The 18,639-nt window shown below is 47.0% G+C and overlaps 1 protein-coding gene across 4 annotated transcripts in view; it reads left to right on the top strand.

The window, feature by feature from the left end:
* PIWIL1 (piwi like RNA-mediated gene silencing 1) overlaps positions 1-18,639 on the top strand; it is a 132,010-nt gene that overhangs the window by 40,225 nt on the left and 73,146 nt on the right. For all 4 annotated transcript variants that reach the window (XM_075898455.2, XM_089775171.1, XM_075898454.2 and 1 more), the window contains exons 10-12: positions 6,734-6,860; positions 8,206-8,323; positions 8,494-8,608. In XM_075898455.2, the coding sequence (XP_075754570.1) occupies positions 6,734-6,860; positions 8,206-8,323; positions 8,494-8,608 (360 nt within the window). The remainder of the gene's footprint in view (positions 1-6,733; positions 6,861-8,205; positions 8,324-8,493; positions 8,609-18,639) is intronic.

Here is an 18,639-nt window from a genome sequence, read left to right as displayed (position 1 = left end):
TGCTCCATGACCTTCCCTCTGGTTGGAGTCTTGGCTACTCAGGTGTAGATGAGGAACTGAAAGCAGGGGTCAGGTTGTGTGTGCGAGATGCCAAACTGCCATTGGTACGAAATGCCTTCTGTGCACGTGTGGCTTGACTAACAACTGCTAAAGAAAAGCTCTGAATTGTGACTCCAGTGATGACCTATCACCAACAGTTGAGCACCCATGGGGACACACCTCAAAGAACAGTCATTACCGCACAGGGTGAGTAACTTCCTTTTCCTGCTCCATAGGTTATTTACACCTTTTTTTCCCCCCTGCAAGACTAACTTTACTGTTTGTAATTATAATGAAATTGAGCGAGCAGAAGGTGTTGTCAAAAATGCACAAAGTAAATCAACTTAAGTGTGGTTTTGTTTTGTAGTTTTGTTTTTTTGCCATAGTAGTCAAAGATAATACTTTTAACGAGTTAATACAAAATTTTCAATCAAGAGCTTTGGAGTTTTTAAGTTAACTTTGTCCCTTTGTGTGAGACTGTACTATTTTTATTAGCAATATCTATTACGTCTGTGCCCTGTCCATGTGTCCCTTTACACTCAATGGAGGTGCAGGGCCAGTTATACCTCAAGGTATTTCCTTCTTAATACCTTTGGCAACAAGATCAAATAGTAGTAGTGTCCATTTCTCTGTACATTGTACAAGTTCTAATTCTATCTAGTTATTGAAGTTAATGTAGTATTGTTTAAGATAGCTGTCCTGGGCTGACAGAATCCAAATTTCCAGAGTTGTTATTTCTTCTTTGAGGCAGCTTCTTCCTGTCAGTGTCTGAAACTTTCTGAATGCATCTTACTCAGTGAAATGCATATGCTAGATAAGTTATCAATATGTCCTTGTAGACAGAACAACATGAAGTAAAGGAATTCTGTTTTAGACTTACACTCCTCTTATGCTTCATGAGGGCATTCTCTGAGCTTGAAGGGAAGAAGACAGTCTAAATCTATGTGGCAATGGCTGTGTCTCCCCTAAGCTTCAGCTTTACACTTCGCACCAGGGTAGTCTTAAAATAAGCTGCATACTCTGACTATTGAGTCTGGAGCAGAAGAGCATTTAGGAAGTGTCTATGATAGGAAAGAACACTGCTCTCAAAGTGACAGCAGACATAGTTTTTCTTCAGCAGAAGTGGGTGGAAGTTTTGCTTCTATTTACCATTTATCTACTTCACCTCCTGCTCCTTAGCTAAATGACAGTTCAAGGCCCAGTTTTAATTCATCTGATGCTTCTGTACTAGCTGGTCATTGAACAATGTGCTGTCTGAGGAATATATGTGAGCCTCTTGAGTACTGTCTTATTGATATATGGCACTGCAGCTGTGTAGTATCTGATAGAGATTTTTTCTGTCACCAAAGCTTCTCGGTACCCAAGAAATGTATGATCCCAAGAGCTCTCTCTCCCTCTTAAACTGCTGGCATCGTTTCTGCTTGCAGCTGAGTCCTCTGTAGAGGGTGACACCCAACAGTTGTTGTGTTCCTCAAGGGCCTCATGAATATCTTTCCTCCAAACAAAGACCTTATCTTCCGGGTATCGGTGTCATTTTAAGAAGCCTGATAAAGCTCTTCTTTGACTCTCTAGTAATCCACACTCTGCATATTAAGACTGCTTTTCTAGGGTCATCTGAAGAAGTGGGCTGTGGCCATGAAAGCTCATGATACCATCTGCATATTTTGTTAGTCTTTAAAGTGCAATCAGACTACTTGTTGTTTTTTAAGTTTATCCTGTACAGCAGTGTTTCCCAGTTTGATTTGGCCGAGGAACCCTTTTCAGCTTTTCAGAATTTCAAGGAACCCCTAGGTTTGTCAAGCAAAAAAAAGAAGGGGGGGGCGGGAGGAGAGAGGGACCCACCAATTCATGAAAATCACATTCCTTCCCCAAGACTCCCACCTCCCTTCCGTGAGGCCTCATCCGCTCTGTTCCCCTCCTCTCCATCACTTGCTATCCCCAGCCCTTATATACTCTCACTAGGTTGAGACAGGAGGTGTGAGGTGGGAATGAGGGATTTGGGTGTGGGAAAAGGTAAGTAGTACAAGCTCTGGGAGGGAATTTGGATGCAGGAGAAGCGGCTGTTGGCTCAGGGAGGAGGCTCTAGGCTGGGGAGTATTGGGCTCAGGTGGAAGGTTGGGGTGCTGAGCAAGCCAGGGCTTGTGGATGTGAGGGTGCAGGAGATTGGGCTGGATATGTGAGGGACTCAGGGCAAGAAGGTTGTGAGTATGATGGGCTCAGGACACAGATTTCTGATGTGTGAATAGTGGAGGAATGTTGTTGCAGAAGACTGAGGATGTGGGGATGCAAGAGTTTGGGGGTGTAAGAGGCTCAGGACAGGGGGTTCTAGTATATGATAGGCTCAGATTTGGGGTCAGGTGGTGCAGGAATGTTATGATGCTGCAGTGAAATGGGGGTTTGGTCCCAATTGGGGGCTTGTTGGCCTGGCATCATTTTTAAATAAAATATTATATCAAACTCAAAAGGTTTTAGCATTGTATTTATATATGAGAGGGGTGAGGAACCTGTTTTGAGTCAAAGGTCACTGACCCACAGAAAAGTCAGTTGGGGCCACACAAGTGAGATGCAAAAAACAAAAAAAAAAACTCCTCCAAAAACCCCCAAGCCTCACTAATGTGGTTCCAAATGTGCTGGTGGGGGTAGGGGACAGAGTGCTAGTGGGTGGTGGGGCTGGGGAGAGCGTGCTGCTGGGTGGAAGGATGCTGGCTTAGGTGGCGGGGTGCTGGGGCAATGTGCTGGGGCAGGCAGGTGGCAGGGTGCTGGGGTCAGGGACATGGTCCTGCTGGGTACTAGGGTGACTGGCAAGGTGCTGGGACAAGGAACAGGGTGCTGCTGGGTGCTAGCGTGGATGGCAGGGTGCTGGGGCCAGGACCAGGGTGATGCTGAGTCCTGGGGTGTGAGGCAAAGTGCTGGGGCCAGAGTGGTGCTAGGTGGTAGGGTGGATGGCAGGGCTGCCAAGGAGTGGCTTAGGGATGGGGTGCAGGATCTGGGAAAGAGGTGGGGGGCGGAAGGGGTCAAGGTCTGGGTGGTAGGTAGGGTGCAAAAGCAGGCTGGATGTAGGGTGTCTGGCCAGTTGGAGGAAGCAGGAGCAGATTGGGGTAGAGTGTCTGGCTACGAGGGAGGGTGCGAGGAGGGGACTTGGGTAGGATTTGGGATCTCCCTGATCTGGCACCCTCTGGACCTGACTGGTCCCAGATGAGGAATTTTTGGAACAGGGGAGGTCATTTCAGGGCTCCTGGTTCCCCTCCCCCCTTCCCACTAGGCTTCTTTGCACCTCTATCCCCTGTGACCCAACTGAGCTGCCCACCCCTGCTGGTTCTCTGCGCTTCCCCCAAAACCATCCCCCACAATCCAAGGAGTGCAGCACCAGTTCCCTGCAGCCCCTCACACCCAGCTGAGCTGCCCGTTTGTTCTGTATGCCCTCCCCCATCCACCTCAGCCCAGCTGAGCCCTGCACTGGTTCCCTGCATGCCTCCCCCACAGCACAGCTGAGCCCCGTTTCCCTTCACCTCCCGCAAGCCCCACAAAACTGCTGAACCAAGAGCCGCTTCCCTGTCCCTCCCTCCCCTTGAGTCTAGCCCCGGTTCCCGGCACTTTCCTCCTCCTGCAGCAAAACTGAGCTCTGAGCTCCACACACACACTCCCACCTCCACCCCACAGCCCAGCCCACCGGACCTCCCCACTCTGCAACCTAGCTGAGCTGCACCTTCCCCCAAACCATGCAGACATGCTGAGCCAGTGCCGATTCCCTGCCTCTGCTTTCCTCCCTCCCCTTGGCTGTGTCTACACTGGCACAATTTTGCACCAAAGCAGCCGCTTTTGTGCAAAAAAATTGCTTCCTGTCTACACTCACCATGTGTTCTTGCGCAAGTACACTGATGTTCTCATGTATGAAATCAGGGCTTCTTGCACAAGAACTACGATGTTCCTGCTCAGGAATAAGCCCTTTTGCGCAACTATTCTTGCTCAAGAGGCCAGTGTAGACAGGCAACATGAATTTCTTGTGCAAGAAAGCCCTATGCCTAAAATGTCCATTGTCACTTTCTCGGGCAAGAGAGTGTCCACACTGCTGTAAATACTCTTGTGCAAAAGCACAGCTCGCACATGGCAGTGTGGACATGTTCTTGCACAAGAACTCTTGCGCAAGAAACAACCAGTGTAGACATAGCCTAAGAGTTCCCTCACATGAGCAAAATGAATTTTGTGTTTGTGCACCAGTACTGAATTCATGAGGCTTGTTTGGATGTGCCACCTAAGTTATTAATAAATATTTTTAAACCTCTACGTTTTCCCTCTGCTGCCATGTCTCCTCCCCTTGCTCTATCAGCTCCTCTGGTGCCTGCTGCCTCTCCCCCACTCCTCACCCTCCTCTGCTGTCCTGACTCCTGCTCTTCTCACTGCCCTCAGCCCTCCTGCAACCTGCCCCCGTCCACCAGCCCTTCTCTCCCACCTGTGCCCACTCCTCCAGTAGCCCCACTCTGATCATGTGAGCTGCCCCTCCTCATCCCCTCTTCTAACACCTCCCTCTACAAACCTGCCCTGCTTCTCTCCTCTGGTGCTGGTCCCTCCCCTGCAGGTGTCTGCCCTTCTGCTTCACCCCCAGAATCCATTGGCACTTGCACCTTCTCTTACCCCTGCACCCTCCTGGTGCCTCCCCCTTCCCTCACTTCTCCTATTCCCTTTGCTCCCTTTTTCCCTGATGCCCACCCCTCACCACCCTCTGCCCCCATTCTCCTGTGCCCTCTCACATGACTTGCTCCATCCCGGCCTTCCTCATTCCCACCCCTTCTTTCAAGCCTTCTCCCAGCACCTCCCCATACACCTCTAGCCCCCAGTGCCCTTACCCTCTCACCTCCCAGCATCACCCCGGCTCCCTCCCACTGACACCTCTCCCCTCCTGCCATTTTCCTCATTGTCTGCACTTGGCCCCCTGCCATTTGTCTCTCCTCCACCCCTGTCCCTTTGGTGCCTTCCCCATCCTTTTCCCCTTCCCCTCCGCACAAGCACCTTCCTCTCCCAGCCCTTCCCCTTTCCCTCTGCACAAGCCCCTTCCCTTCCTCTCCCTTTCCTTCTCCTGTCCCTTCTGCCTTCCACTTTGTGGGGCCGGAGCCTGTGCTCTTTTCCCGGACTCCAAACCTGCAACTCAGCCATGCTGTGCAACACTGTGCCCAGCAGGTTTAAAATCCCGGGCCGTAACGTTATGTCACGTCATGTCCGGGAGTCTCCCCACCCACAGGTTTGAGCATGCTGTGCAGGGACGGGGATGGGACCAGGACGGGGCCGGGGTAGGAGGACGCGTGGGAGCGGGGAGAAGGCGAGACCTGCTCCAGCTCCAAATATTGCTGGAGCATGGGCACCACGAGCCCACACAACTAGCCGGCTCTCTCTCTCTCTCTTTTTCAGAGTGGGTGGGTGAGTGCTGGCTCCTTGTGGAACCCCTCGTTTTGCTCTGCGGAACCCCAGGGTTCCGCGAGCACCAATTGGGAAACACTGCTGTACAGACTAACTTGGCTACCCCCTGAAATTTCTAGTGACTGTTAGGGATGTGAAAGGTTAACCGGTATCACTATACATGGATAATGCTCACTAGCTCTGGTTAGCTAGAAGGGCCTGGAGCAGTTCCCTGTAACCTAGGACTTTGAGCAGTTACATGGTTACCTTTTTAAAATAATTTTTACCTTCCTATTTGCTGTAATTTCATTTCAACTGATAGGTATTCAGAATATGTCTACCATCTTGTAGAACTTGAGTTACAAAGTTCTGTACCTCCAGAATGGAGATTGTTCCTAACTTTGAAATGTTTGTAAATGTTCAAAATATGGTTCTTTCAAAAGTTTACAACTCAACATTGACTTAAGGCAGCTTTAAACTTTACTATGCAGAAGAAAAATGCTTCCCCTTTATTTTTTAATAGTTTAACACAATACTATACTTTTTGTTTTTGTTTTTTGTCTCTGCTGCTGCTTGATTGAGTTACTTTCAGTTCCAGATGAGGGGTGTTTGGTCAGTTCGTAACTCTGGTTTCTTAACTCAGGTTCTACTGATTTTGTGTTTCACAGTGTCAAGAGCTCACCCAATGTTTTTGCCAAAAGTTGTTTGATTTTTACTTGAATCAAGTAACCCATCTTCCAGTTTTCTTTCCTAAGCTCCTGTAATGCAAGAAAATTCAAGGGATAGAAGGGATGCCTATTTACTGTTGGCCTGCACAAGATAGACCCTTTCTAGATTTGGAAAGATGAACAGCACCTGTAGAATGTAAAGAGAGGCCATAAGTCACCATGATACTTGGACCTGTGTGTGCTGTCTCACGAGTAATACATCAATATTATGTCAGCATGAGTCTTAGCATGGTCTTGGTTATTGGTGATTTACATTTTATTTTACTGGGTACCCATCTTAAGTACAGACAGCTTCCTGCTGTTTGTCTGGATACAGGTCTAGGAAAAGTGTTCAGTCTATGCATTTGTTACATAGTACTCTGGGTAATTTATTTTCAAATGTGGTTTGCTCTTTAATATGTGGATTAACTCCATCTCAGTATCTTTATGGAGAAAACTTTCAGTAGACTTGAGTATTTGGCTTGTTTTGAGACTAAAGATACCAGTATGTTTTACGTGGTAATGGCTGAATGTTTTGCAAAGAGAGTGATGTTCATTAGTCTTTCACTAAAGTATACTATGTAATTTCTATGTAGCAATACAACCAAGATATCACTGACTTGAATCAACCAGTTTTGGTCAGTCAACCTAAGAGGAGGAGAGGGCTAGAAGGTGTCTCGTCAGGACCTGTAATACTCATTCCTGAATTGTGCTACCTCACAGGTATTGTATTAATAGCTTTTCTATGCAGAAGTATCTGCCATGCAAATTGTATTAGAAGAAATATATTTTAAGACTGTATTGTGGATCGATGACAACTTCTGACAAATTAGAAATATTCATTAGTATAAATATATGTTTAGTAATGAAACCTAAATATCTAATAATTAGAGGTTAATATATGTTAACATTTAGCTGTTTTCCATTCTTGAATGCATGGTTAAAGTCCCAAGATATCCAAGAACGGGTGTACGAGGTAATATTTTTTTATTGGACCAACTTATATTTGTAAGACATACAAGCTTTTGCTCTTGTACAGATCTCTTCTGAAGATCTGTGTAAGCTCAAAAGCACATGTCTCTGTTCAACAGACATGGATCTAATAAAAGATACAACCTCAATCACTTTGGGTCTCTAAAATTTAACTAAATGTTTACAATAGTGTGGAGTTAAGGAATTACACAAAATTGTAAAATCATGTCTCTCTATAGTGGAAATGTATTAATTGGTTACCTGGTAAACATTACCCAAAGTTACCTGGGAGTAGCCCTGAGTCCTGCTGCAGGCAGAGGGCTGCTAGCTCCCAGCCTATGCTGGCTGGGAGTCAGCAACCTCTTGTGGGGAAGAAGGATGATGGTGGTGAGGGGAAGAAAGAGCTGTCAGCACCCAGCCTGCACAGGCTTGCGGAATGGGAGATGGCAGCCTCATGAGGGAAAGGAAGACCTGCCAGCAGCAAAAAAGAGGGGGAGGAGTGCAGCTGGCTCCCAGCCCACACCAACTTGAAGTCTGGAAGTCAGCAACTTTGAGTGGGGCGGAAGGGAGCTGGCAGCCCTCCCTTTCCCCTGCTGCTTTCGTTGCGGTTCTCCTTCCCTCCCATTTGCTGCTAACTCCCTCTGTGTGAGCCTCTGTGGGCTGGGAGCTAGCAGCCCTTCCCTTCTCCTTTTCTGCCACTTCCAGAAGGCACGGGTGGGCTGGGAAGCAGCCAGGCTGGAGCAGCCCCTGCCAGCAGTGCAGGGGCCTTTCCTGCCTGGCCCTGGAGTAATAGCTGTCTCCTTACTATGTGCTTCATTGAATTTTTCCATGGCTCTATGTTTAAAAAAATATGGAAGAGCAACCTTCATTAAAACCCCCTTCTGTTCTGCAATGTGATTTGTCCTTTTCATATTTGTTCATTTTTTTAAATTGTATCCTTTGGTATATATGGTTGTGACTACTTTCTTCCACTATTTGATCTGAGGAAGTGGGTCTGGCCCACGAAAGCTCATCATCTAATAAACCATCTTGTTAGTCTTTAAAGTGCTACATTGTCCTGCATTTTGCTTCATTAAAAGGTTTTTGTACATCTTAGGATTGACAGATAAGATGCGTAGTGATTTTAGTGTGATGAAAGATTTGGCTGTTCATACAAGACTGACACCTGAGCAAAGAAAGCATGAAGTTGGAAGACTCATTGAATACGTTCACAAGTAAGTGACTGCAAAACTTCTGATTCTTTAGGAATGAAGGGTAAACTGTCAGCTTTTACTGGAGAATGTTGTCACTTTAATTCACCGTTAGAAAAAAATCTAGCCAAAAATCCTGAATTTCTGTTGAATGATTAATGGTTTTATAATATGTTTTTAACTTTTTTAAACAGGGATGATAATGTTCAGAAGGAACTTTGTGCCTGGGGTTTGAGTTTCGATTTAAATTTACTATCCTTTACGGGAAGAGTTGTCCAAGCAGAAAAGATTCACCAAGCAGAAAAAGTGGTAAATAAGTAATTTTTAATAGTTAAACATTTTTGAACAAAACAAATGTTTTGTAAAGGAGGGCTTGGTGTCATTTTAGGTTGTTTTTTTTTTTTTTTTTTTAAACAAGCATCAAGAAATACATAAGAGTATTTGCTCATGTCTGTTTAACAAAGAGGTGTGTGCCTGTCACATGCACTGGTGCCCCTAAGCAGTACCCACAGAGGCTGGAATCCCCAACACCCCTAGAGTGGCACACATATGCTGCACTTTATAGGGTGCTTCTTGGCCCTTTCCTCCCCAGTTGCTTCTTAGCACCAGTGATGGTGATTGGAACTGTGTGCTTCAGCCTTAGCTGTAGCAAACATTCCCTTTGTAGAGTTGATAACTCTAATACACACTCCGGTAATCTGAAGAAGTGGGTTGTGCACACGAAAGCTCAGGATACCATCTACATATCTTGTTAGTCTTTAAGGAGCTACTAGGCTATTTTTTTTTAAGGTTTTTTTTTAAGTTAAGTACTTGTGAACTGTTGGATTTGGATTTAATGCACCCAAGGGTACTGAGGGAGTTGGCAGATGTCATTGCAGAGTCTTTGGCCATTATCTCTGAAAATTCGTGGAGATCAGGAGAGATCCCAGATGACTGGAAATGGGTGACGGTAGTACCCATCTTTAAAAAAGGGAAGAAGGACAATCCAGGGAACTATAGTTCCCAGCCTCACTTCAGTTCCCAGAAAAATCACGGAAGGGATCCTCAAAGACTCCATTTTGAAGTACAGGCAGTCCTCGAGTTACGCGGATCCGACTTGTGTCGGATCCGCAGTTACGAACGGGGTTTTTCTCGCCTCGGAGGACGGGAGCGGCGGGACGCCCAGAAGCGCCGCGGTCCTGCCACCCGCGTCCTCCGGGGTGAAAAAAGCTGCTCCACGTCTCCTGGGAGATGCTGAGCAAAGCCGCGGAGCACGCGGGCAGTGGGAAAGCCCAGATGCACCGCGGCTGTCTTTTCTCCCCGTCTCCCTGGTCTGCTGTCTCCAGCAGACCAGGGAGACACAGAGCAAAGCCGCGGAGCACGCGGGCAGCGGGACAGCCCAGATGCTGCCGGCGTCCTCCGAGGCTTTGCTCCCCATCTTCCTGGTCTGCTGGTCTCCGCGGACCAGGGAGACCAGCAGACCAGGGAGACGGGGAGCAGAGCCTCAGAGGACTCCAGCAGTGGGACAGCCGCGGCGCGTCTGGGCTGTCCTGCTGCCCGCGTGCTCCACGGCTTTGCTCCCCGTCTCCCTGGTCTGCTGGGGGGAGGGGCACAGCTAGTGCATCCCCCCCAGCAGACCAGGCTTTTCTCTGGACGCCTGTGGTAGAGCAGCTGGGGCACTGCCGGTTGGTCCCACAGCGCTGCTCTGGGCGCTACTCGACCAACCCGGCAGCACCCCAGCTGCTGTGCCCCAGGCATCCAGATTCAGATTGTTGAAACTGATCAGCGGCTGATTCCAGGAAGCCCGGGGCAGAGCAGCTCTGCCTCGGGCTTCCTGTAGTCAGCCGCTGGTCAGTTTCAGCAGCAGCTGAATCTGGACGCCAGTTCCGACTTACATACAGATTCAACTTAAGAACAAACCTACAGTCCCTATCTTGTACGTAACCCGGGGACTGCCTGTACTGGGAAGAGGGGAAAGTGATCAGGAATAGCCAACATGGATTCACAAAGGGCAAGTCATGCTTGACCAATCTGATTAGCTTCTATGATGAGATAACTGGCTCTGGGGACATGGAGAAGTCGGTGGATGTGATACACCTTGACTTTAGCAAAGCTTTTGATATGGTCTCCCACAGTATTCTTGCCAGCAAGTTAAAGAAGTATGGATTGGATAAATGGACTATAAGGTGGAAAGAAAACTGGCTAGATTGTTGGGCTCAAAGGGTAGCCATTGATCAATGGCTCGATGTCAGGTTGGCGGTCAGTTTCAAGCAGAGTGCCCCAAGGATCGGTTCTAGGGCCAGTTTTATTCAATATCTTTATTAATGACCTGGATGAGGGGATGGATTGCACCCTCAGCAAGTTCATAGCTGACACTAAGGTAGGGGCAGAGGTAGGTAGGCTGAAAGGCAGGGATAGAGTCCAGAGTGACCTAGGCAAATTGGAGTATTGGGCCAAAAGAAATCTGATGAGGTTCAACAAGGACAAGTGCGGAGTCCTGCGTTTGGGATGGAAGAAACCCAAGCACTGTTACAAGATGAGGACTGACTGGCTAAGTAGCAGCTCAGCAAGAAAGGACCTGGGGATGAGAAGCTGAATTAGTCAACAGTGTGCCCTTGTAGCCAAGAAGGCTAATAGCATATTAGAGTACATTAGGAGGAGCATTGCCAGTTAATCTAGAGAAGTTACTATTTCTCTTTATTTGGCATTGGCGAGGCCAAATCTGGAGTATTGCATCTAGTACTGGGCCCATTCTTTAGAAACGATCTGGATGCATTGGGGAGGGTCCAGTGGAGGGCAACGAAAATGATTAGGGGACTAAAGCACATGACCTACGAGGAGAGGCTGTGGGATTTGGTTTTATTTAATCTGCAGAACAGAAGGGGGGGGGGATTTGATAGCAGCCTTGAACTTACTGAAGGGAGGTTCCAGAGAACATGGAGGCAGGGTCTTCTCAGTAGTGGCGGATGGTAGAACAAGGAGCAATGGTCTCAAGCTGGTTTTTCCTAATATCCAACGTAGACTTCCCCCACTATTTCACTAGGAGAGTGGTGAAGTATTGGAATGTATTACCTAGGGAGGTGGTGGAATCTCCGTCCCTAGAGGTTTTTAAGTCCTGTCTTGACAAAGCCCTTGCTGGGGTGATTTAGTTGGAGTTGGTCCTGCTTTGGGCAGGGGGCTGGACTCAATAACCGCCTGAGGTCTCTTTCCGCCCTATCGTTCTATGCTTTTAATAGAAAAAGACTTTGGGTATGGGACATTCCCCGCTCTCCCAGCTTCAAAACCTGCGCTGTGTACTGCAGGCCTGTAGCAGTCAGCAATTCTCATGCTAACTGCCTTTGGGTACGTCTAGACTACCGCGTTTTGTCGACGGAAGTTTTGTCGATAGATACTGTCGACAAAACTTCTGTCGACAAAGAGCGTCCTGACACATTGAGTTCTGTCGACAAAGCAAGCTGCTTTGTCGACAGAACTCCGTAGTCTGGATGCAGTGTTACAGGCAATAACACCTTCTGTCGACAGAGTTCTGTCGACAGAAGGTGTTATGCCTCGTAAAATGAGGTTTACCAGCGTCGACAAAGCTGCTGAGTTCTTTCGACGTTATGTCGACAGAACTCAGCGGTAGTGTAGACGCTGGTATAGTTTCGTCGACAAAAGTCCACTTTTGTCGACAAAACTAGGTAGTCTAGACACACCCTTTGTTGCCTGGGAGAAGGACACATCTTGGACAAGTGCCGTATCTATAGGTCCTTCCATCTCAGAACCATTAAAGAGTAAAGCATTTGTCTCAGAGCAGTCTAGATGGAGTCTGCAAGACCAGTGGTTGGACTTGGTACTGAGTATTGGTGCCTTGGTGCACAATGCGCCATTGAGGGCTCAACAGCATTTGTTACCCACGGGCCCAGCAAGGCCTGTTTAGGAAGCCGGACAGAGAAAAGTGCCCTCATAAGGACAAGGGCAAGAAGGGTAACCAGCTGGTGGACAGGCTGGAGAAGGCCCAAAAGCCACTGAGCCCTGCTTTCAGGTCACTTTCATCGGTGTTGGAGGTCCATCTCCATGCTGGAGGCCTTCTAGGCTGCACAAGACAGAATTGCCTTGGCGGTACCGCCGCCCCGAGCACTGACTGGCCCTAGGCATAGGGGTAAATGATTTTTGGTTTAATAAAACTTGAGAACTATAAAGTTGCATTGTTCTTGCAGTAATTTAAAGCTTGATTGAGCAAAGCACTTACGTGCATGCTTATCTTTGAGCTTGTTGTTGGTCCCAGTGGAGTCAGTGTGCTTATGTGCTTTGAATCAGAGAATTGAGTGTATTTTCAAAACTGGTATGTAGGCTGCCAAATTGTTGCACTAAATGTATTTTTATTTGAATATTCTTGTGTATATTTGGGTCTATTTTTCAGACAAATACAGCTGTATTAATGAAATAAAATACTTTTTTTGGAAGAACGGTTGCTACACAAACAATTATTAATAGAAACCATCAAAATATGTAAACATAAAGTTAGCTAGCTAGGAGAACATATACTTGATTTCTTGAGATCCCTTCCAGATCTACATTACTATGATTCTATGGCCCCGTGCTGAGGCAGAACTAAGTAAACCTTGATCATCCCTGGCAGGTGTTTATTCAGCCTGTCCTTAAAAATCTTCAATTCCACACCTTCTTTTAGAAACTTAGGCCATTGCTTAAATTTTCTAACTGTAGCATAGTTTTCCAGGTATCTAAATCTCTATTGCTGAAGATTAAGTCCATTGAGTTAAATTCAGTGGACTTGGAGAACAATTGATCACAGTCCTCTTTATAACAGCCCTAAGCACATATAAAGAATGTTATTTGGTTCCCCCCAGTTGTTTTTTTCTCAAGACTAAACATGCACAGTTTTTAATCAGTGCTCATAAGCCTGTTTTTTTTTTAAACCTTTGTCATTTTTGTTCTTTATACTCTCTAGTTCGTTCACACTTTAGGAAAAATATGGCTTGTAGAGTTAGGCATAGTACTCCAGCTAAGGTCTCACCAGTGCTAAGTTGAGTGGGACAGTTAGCTTCTTAGTCTTGTACAATTTCCTTGCTTGTACTTTGCAGAATCTTAGCCTTTTTTTCATAGAATCATAGAATAATAGGACTGGAAGGGACCTCAAGAGGTCATCGAGTCCAGCCTCCCGCCCTCAAGGCAGGACCAAGCTCCGTCTACACCATCCCTGACCGATGTCTTTCTAACCTGTTCTTAAATATCTCCAGAGAGGGAGATTCCACCACCTCCCTTGGCAATTTATTCCAATATTTGACCACCCTGACAGTTAGGAATTTTTTCCTAATGTCCAATCTAAACCTCCCCTGCTGCACTTTAAGCCCATTACTCCTTGTCCTGTCCTCAGAAACCAAGAGGAACAAATTTTCTCCTTCCTCCTTGTGTCACCCTTTTAGATATTTGAAAACCGCTATCATGTCCCCCCTTAATCTTCTTTTTTCCAAAGTAAACAAGCCCAGTTCATGAAGCCTAGCTTCATAGGTCATGTTCTCTAAACCTTTAATCATTCTTGTCGCTCTTCTCTGTACCCTTTCCCATTTCTCCACATCTTTCTTGAAATGTGGCGCCCAGAACTGGACACAGTACTCCAGCTGAGGCCTAACTAGTGCAGAGTAGAGCGGCAGAATGACTTCACGAGTTTTGCTTACAACACACCTGTTGATAGAACCTAGAATCATATTTGCTTTTTTTGCAACAGCATCACACTGTTGACTCACATTCAGCTTGTGGTCCACTATGACCCCTAGATCCCTTTCCGCCATGCTCCTTCCTAGACAGTCGCTTCCCATCTTGTATGTATGGAACTGATTGTTCCTTCCTAAGTGGAGCACTTTGCATTTCTCTTTATTAAACCTCATCCTGTTTACCTCTGACCATTTCTCTAACTTGCTAAGGTCATTTTGAATTATGTCCCTATCCTCCAAAGAAGTTGCAACCCCACCCAGTTTGGTATCATCTGCAAACTTAATAAGCGTACTCTCTATCCTAATATCTACATCATTGATGAAGATATTGAACAGTACGGGTCCCAAAACAGACCCTTGAGGAACTCCACTTGTTATCCCTTTCCAGCAGGATTTAGAACCGTTAACAACAACTCTCTGACTACGGTTATCCAACCAATTATGCACCCACCTTATCGTGGCCCTATCTAAGTTATATTTGCCTAGTTTATCAATAAGAATATCATGCGAGACCGTATCAAATGCCTTACTAAAGTCTAGGTATATGACATCCACCGCTTCTCCCTTATCCACGAGGCTCGTTATCCTATCAAAGAAAGCTATCAGATTAGTTTGGCATGACTTGTTCTTCACAAACCCATGCTGGCTATTCCCTGTCACTTTATTACCTTCCAAGTGTTTGCATATGATTTCCTTAATTACCTGCTCCATTATCTTCCCTGGGACAGACATTAAACTAACCGGTCTGTAGTTTCCTGGGTTGTTCTTATTCCCCTTTTTATAGATGGGCACAATATTTGCCCTTTTCCAGTCTTCTGGAATCTCCCCTGTCTTCCATGATTTTTTAAGATCATAGCTAAAGGCTCAGATAGCTCCTCTATCAGCTCCTTGAGTATCCTGGGATGCATTTCATCAGGAGCTGGTGACTTGCTGACATCTAACTTTCCTAAGTGATTTTTTAACTTGCTCTTTGTGTATCCTATCTTCTAAACTTACCCTCTCTCTGCTTGTATTCACTATGTTAGGCACACCTCCAGACTTCTTGGTGAAGACCGAAACAAAGAAGTCATTGAGCATCTCCGCCATTTCCAAGTTTCCTGTTACTGCTTCTCCCTCCTCACTAAGCAGTGGGCCTACCCTGTCCTTGGTCTTCCTCTTGCTTTTAATGTATTTATAAAAGGTCTTCTTGTTTCCCTTTATGCCTGTAGCTAGTTTGATCTCATTTTGTGCCTTTGCCTTTCTAATCTTGCCCCTGCATTCCCGTGTTGCTTGCCTATATTCATCCTTTGTTGTTTGTCCTAGTTTCCATTTTTTATATGACTCCTTTTTTATTTTGAGATCATGCAAGATCTCCTTGTTAAGCCAAGCTGGTCTTTTGCCATATTTTCAATCTTTCCTACACAGCGGAATTGTTTGCTTTTGGGTCCTTAACAACGTCCCTTTGAAATACTTCCAACCCTCCTCAGTTGTTTTTCCCTTCAGTCTTGCTTCCCATGGGACCTTACCTACAAGTTCTGAACTTATCAAAATCTGCCTTCCTGAAATCCATTACCTCAATTGTGCTGGTCTCCCTTCTACCTTTCCTTAAGAGCATGAACTCTATTATTTCATGATCACTGTCCCCTATATTGTCTTCCACTTTCAAGTTCTCAACTAGTTCCTCCCTATTTGTTAAAACCAAATCCAGAACAGCTTCTCCTCTGGTAGCTTTTTCAACCTTCTGAAACAGAAAGTTGTCTCCAATGCAGTCCAGAAACTTATTGGATAGCCTGTGCCCCGCTGTGTTAGTTTCCCAACGTATGTCTGGATAGTTGAAGTCCCCCATCACCACCAAATCTTGGGCTTTGGATAGTTTCGTTAATTGTTTAAAAAAGGCCTCATCCACCTCTTCCACCTGACTAGGTGGCCTGTAGTAGACTCCTAGCATGATATCACCCTCGTTTTTTACCCCTTTTAGCTTAACCCAGAGACTCTCTACACAGCTATCTCCTACGTTTGTCTCCACTTCAGTCCAAGTGTGTACATTTTTAATATACAAGGCAACCCCTCCTCCCTTTTTTCCCTGTCTGTCCTTCCTGAGCAAGCCGTACCCTTCCATACCAACATTCCAATCGTGCGTCCCATCCCACCAGGTTTCTGTAATACCAATGATATCATAGTTGTATTTATTGGTTAGCAATTCCAGTTCTTCCTGCTTATTACCCATACTTCTTGCATTTGTATATAGGCATCTAAGATACTGATTTGATCTTGCCTCCCTGTTGTGCCCTGACCCTCCTTTCTCCTTGCCATTATAGGCCGTAGTTCCCCCCATTTCCAAGCCATCTCCCAGTCCCGCACATTCAGCACTTACCTGTGGGCTTTGCTCACCTGTCCCCGTCGAACCTAGTTTAAAGCCCTCCTCGAATATTTTTGAATTATTTTTGAAATAATGCATCACATTATTGATTTATACTGTATTTGTGATCAATTTTGCCTCCCAGATTCTGTTTGGCATTAAATAAGGATGTTACATTGTGGTTACGTAACTAATTGTATAGTTGATACAATTTGTATCAACTATACCATTAGTCGATAGACTCTGCAGAACTGCAGCTGAGGTAGCTCCAGGAGTCAGCTCGAAATAGGACTGAGCAGTCCTAGCTTGTGCTGGCTCCAGGAGCCACCTACGCTGCAGCTCTGTATTTTAAATGTAAGAGCCACCAGGCTTCTCCTCCAACTACAACATTTAAAATGCAGAGGTGCAGCGTCCTGGACCAGTGTGACCCGGGACTGCTCAGTCCCAGCTTGCGCTGAGTCCAGCAGCCCCTGCCTAGAGATGGGGGGGGGGGGCACGACAGCTCCCTGCTGGGATCCTTGCAGACAGGGGTTGCTTTGCTTCAGACTCCCCTATTCTCTTCCTCCCCCCCCCCCCGGCATCTGATTGAGGCAATGGGGGCAGAGAGCAGGAAGCACTCCGGAGATGGTCCTGGGGGGACTCGGCTAAAAAGCCAGTTTCCCCAGCCCTGGCTCCTGTTTCCCCCCTTGCTGCATTGCGGGTAGGGAAGGCAGAGGCACAGTGTGGAAACGGTTCAAGCAGGGACTAAAGCAGTCCCCACTCGTGCTGTTTCCCCACTGTGCCTCTGCCTCCCGATGAGACAGAGCTGGGGGGAACTGACTTTTAAGCTGACTCCCCCCCAGCACTGGCTCCTCCACCCTCCTTTCTCCCTCTTTCTGATAGAGGCAGCAAAGGGGAAGGGGCAGGGGAAGAAGTGACTATTTGAGTCACTACTGAGTTGTCCCATAAGCTTATGTTTCTTGGCTAGTCAACTAGTCACTTACATCCTTAACATTAAAACACTTAGCTGGGTAGCCTTCAAGGGCTTGTGCCTGTCCATTTCATCTTAGGTACGTGCACACCATGAGCAGAGTTGCAGGAAACTTTTCACTCAATGATACATCTAAGGTCAGTTCTAGTGGCCTTTGGTGCTGCCACTTGTGGACTGATCTAAGGGATTTTGCTATCTCTGTGCTCTGTTTGTTCTTCTTTGAGTGGCCCCGTGGGTGCTCAACTCCAGGTGTCGGGTCCCGTCCCGGCGCCGCTGCTCGGAGATTTCTCATAGCCGTGTTCTGCCGCCTTGCACATGCGTGCTTCCCCAGCGAGGCATTCGCACCTTTGATCAGCTGCGCACGAGCTGGCAACCGTCAGTTCCTCTCAACCGCCTCAGGTCGCGGTCAGAGCTCACTGAGTATTTCTCTTCAGAATGTTTTCAGTCAGTTTTTTCATCTGTTAAATGTGTTAGTATTAGTTGTGTTCCTGCTAGTTTGTTCTCCTGTTCATAAGAAAGTTTAAAAAAAAATTTTTTTCCTCAAGCTGCTTCTCTTAAAGCGCTGCGCAAAGCATTAAAAGTGAAATTGACAAGGCTTCACACGGGGGGTATACAGGCATTTATTCTGTACTGGTTTTAAAAATGCCTGGATTGACTGGTTTTTAAAAGTGTTTGGCATGCCGTGAGCCCATGACAATGGCTGACGGCCATGACACCTGCATTAGGTGCCTGGGAGAAGCTCATGTCCCCGAGAAGTGCTCTCACTGTAGAAAATTAACATCGAGAGTCTGGAGGGAGTGGGAGATGAAGATAAGAATGCTGATGTTTGAGAAGGCGTTGCAGCCTGACCCGATCCCTCCCGCAGCCACAAAAGCCCTCGAACAAAAACGCAGGGCGACTTCCCCGGGACCAGCTGGCTCGAAGCGATCTAAGCCGTCCCCTGCGTGATCCCTCCCTTCAGCAGCTGCAACGGCTTTAGGGGCGTCCAAAATGACCCCTGGGGTGTCTGGACTATCTGCTTTGGTGGCCACCAGAGAGCCCCCACCACCTAAAGCAAGAGCGGCTTTGACGCCGGCATCGGGAGCGGTGCCGCAGCTAGCCGGCAAGTCTGCACCGGCCTCAGCTGTGCGCTCTGTGAAACTGACGCCGGTGCTGCATTTGACCAGCCGCTCTACACCAGCTTCAGCGGCACCGGCTATAACAGCGCCTGCCTCACCGGCCCTGCTTATGGTGGCATCGTCCTCCATGGCACCGTCTTCTCTGGCACTGGCTCCGAGGTAGATGGTCTTGATGCCTGAGCCCCGGCACCACTGCTGACTCTGGCACCGGACACACTGTC

This window comes from Pelodiscus sinensis, chromosome Z (assembly GCF_052426305.1).
Source record: "Pelodiscus sinensis isolate ZL-2025 chromosome Z, ASM5242630v1, whole genome shotgun sequence".
In the NCBI taxonomy this organism is placed as follows: Eukaryota; Metazoa; Chordata; order Testudines; family Trionychidae; genus Pelodiscus; species Pelodiscus sinensis.
This window is presented reverse-complemented; position numbering and strand designations above follow the sequence as displayed.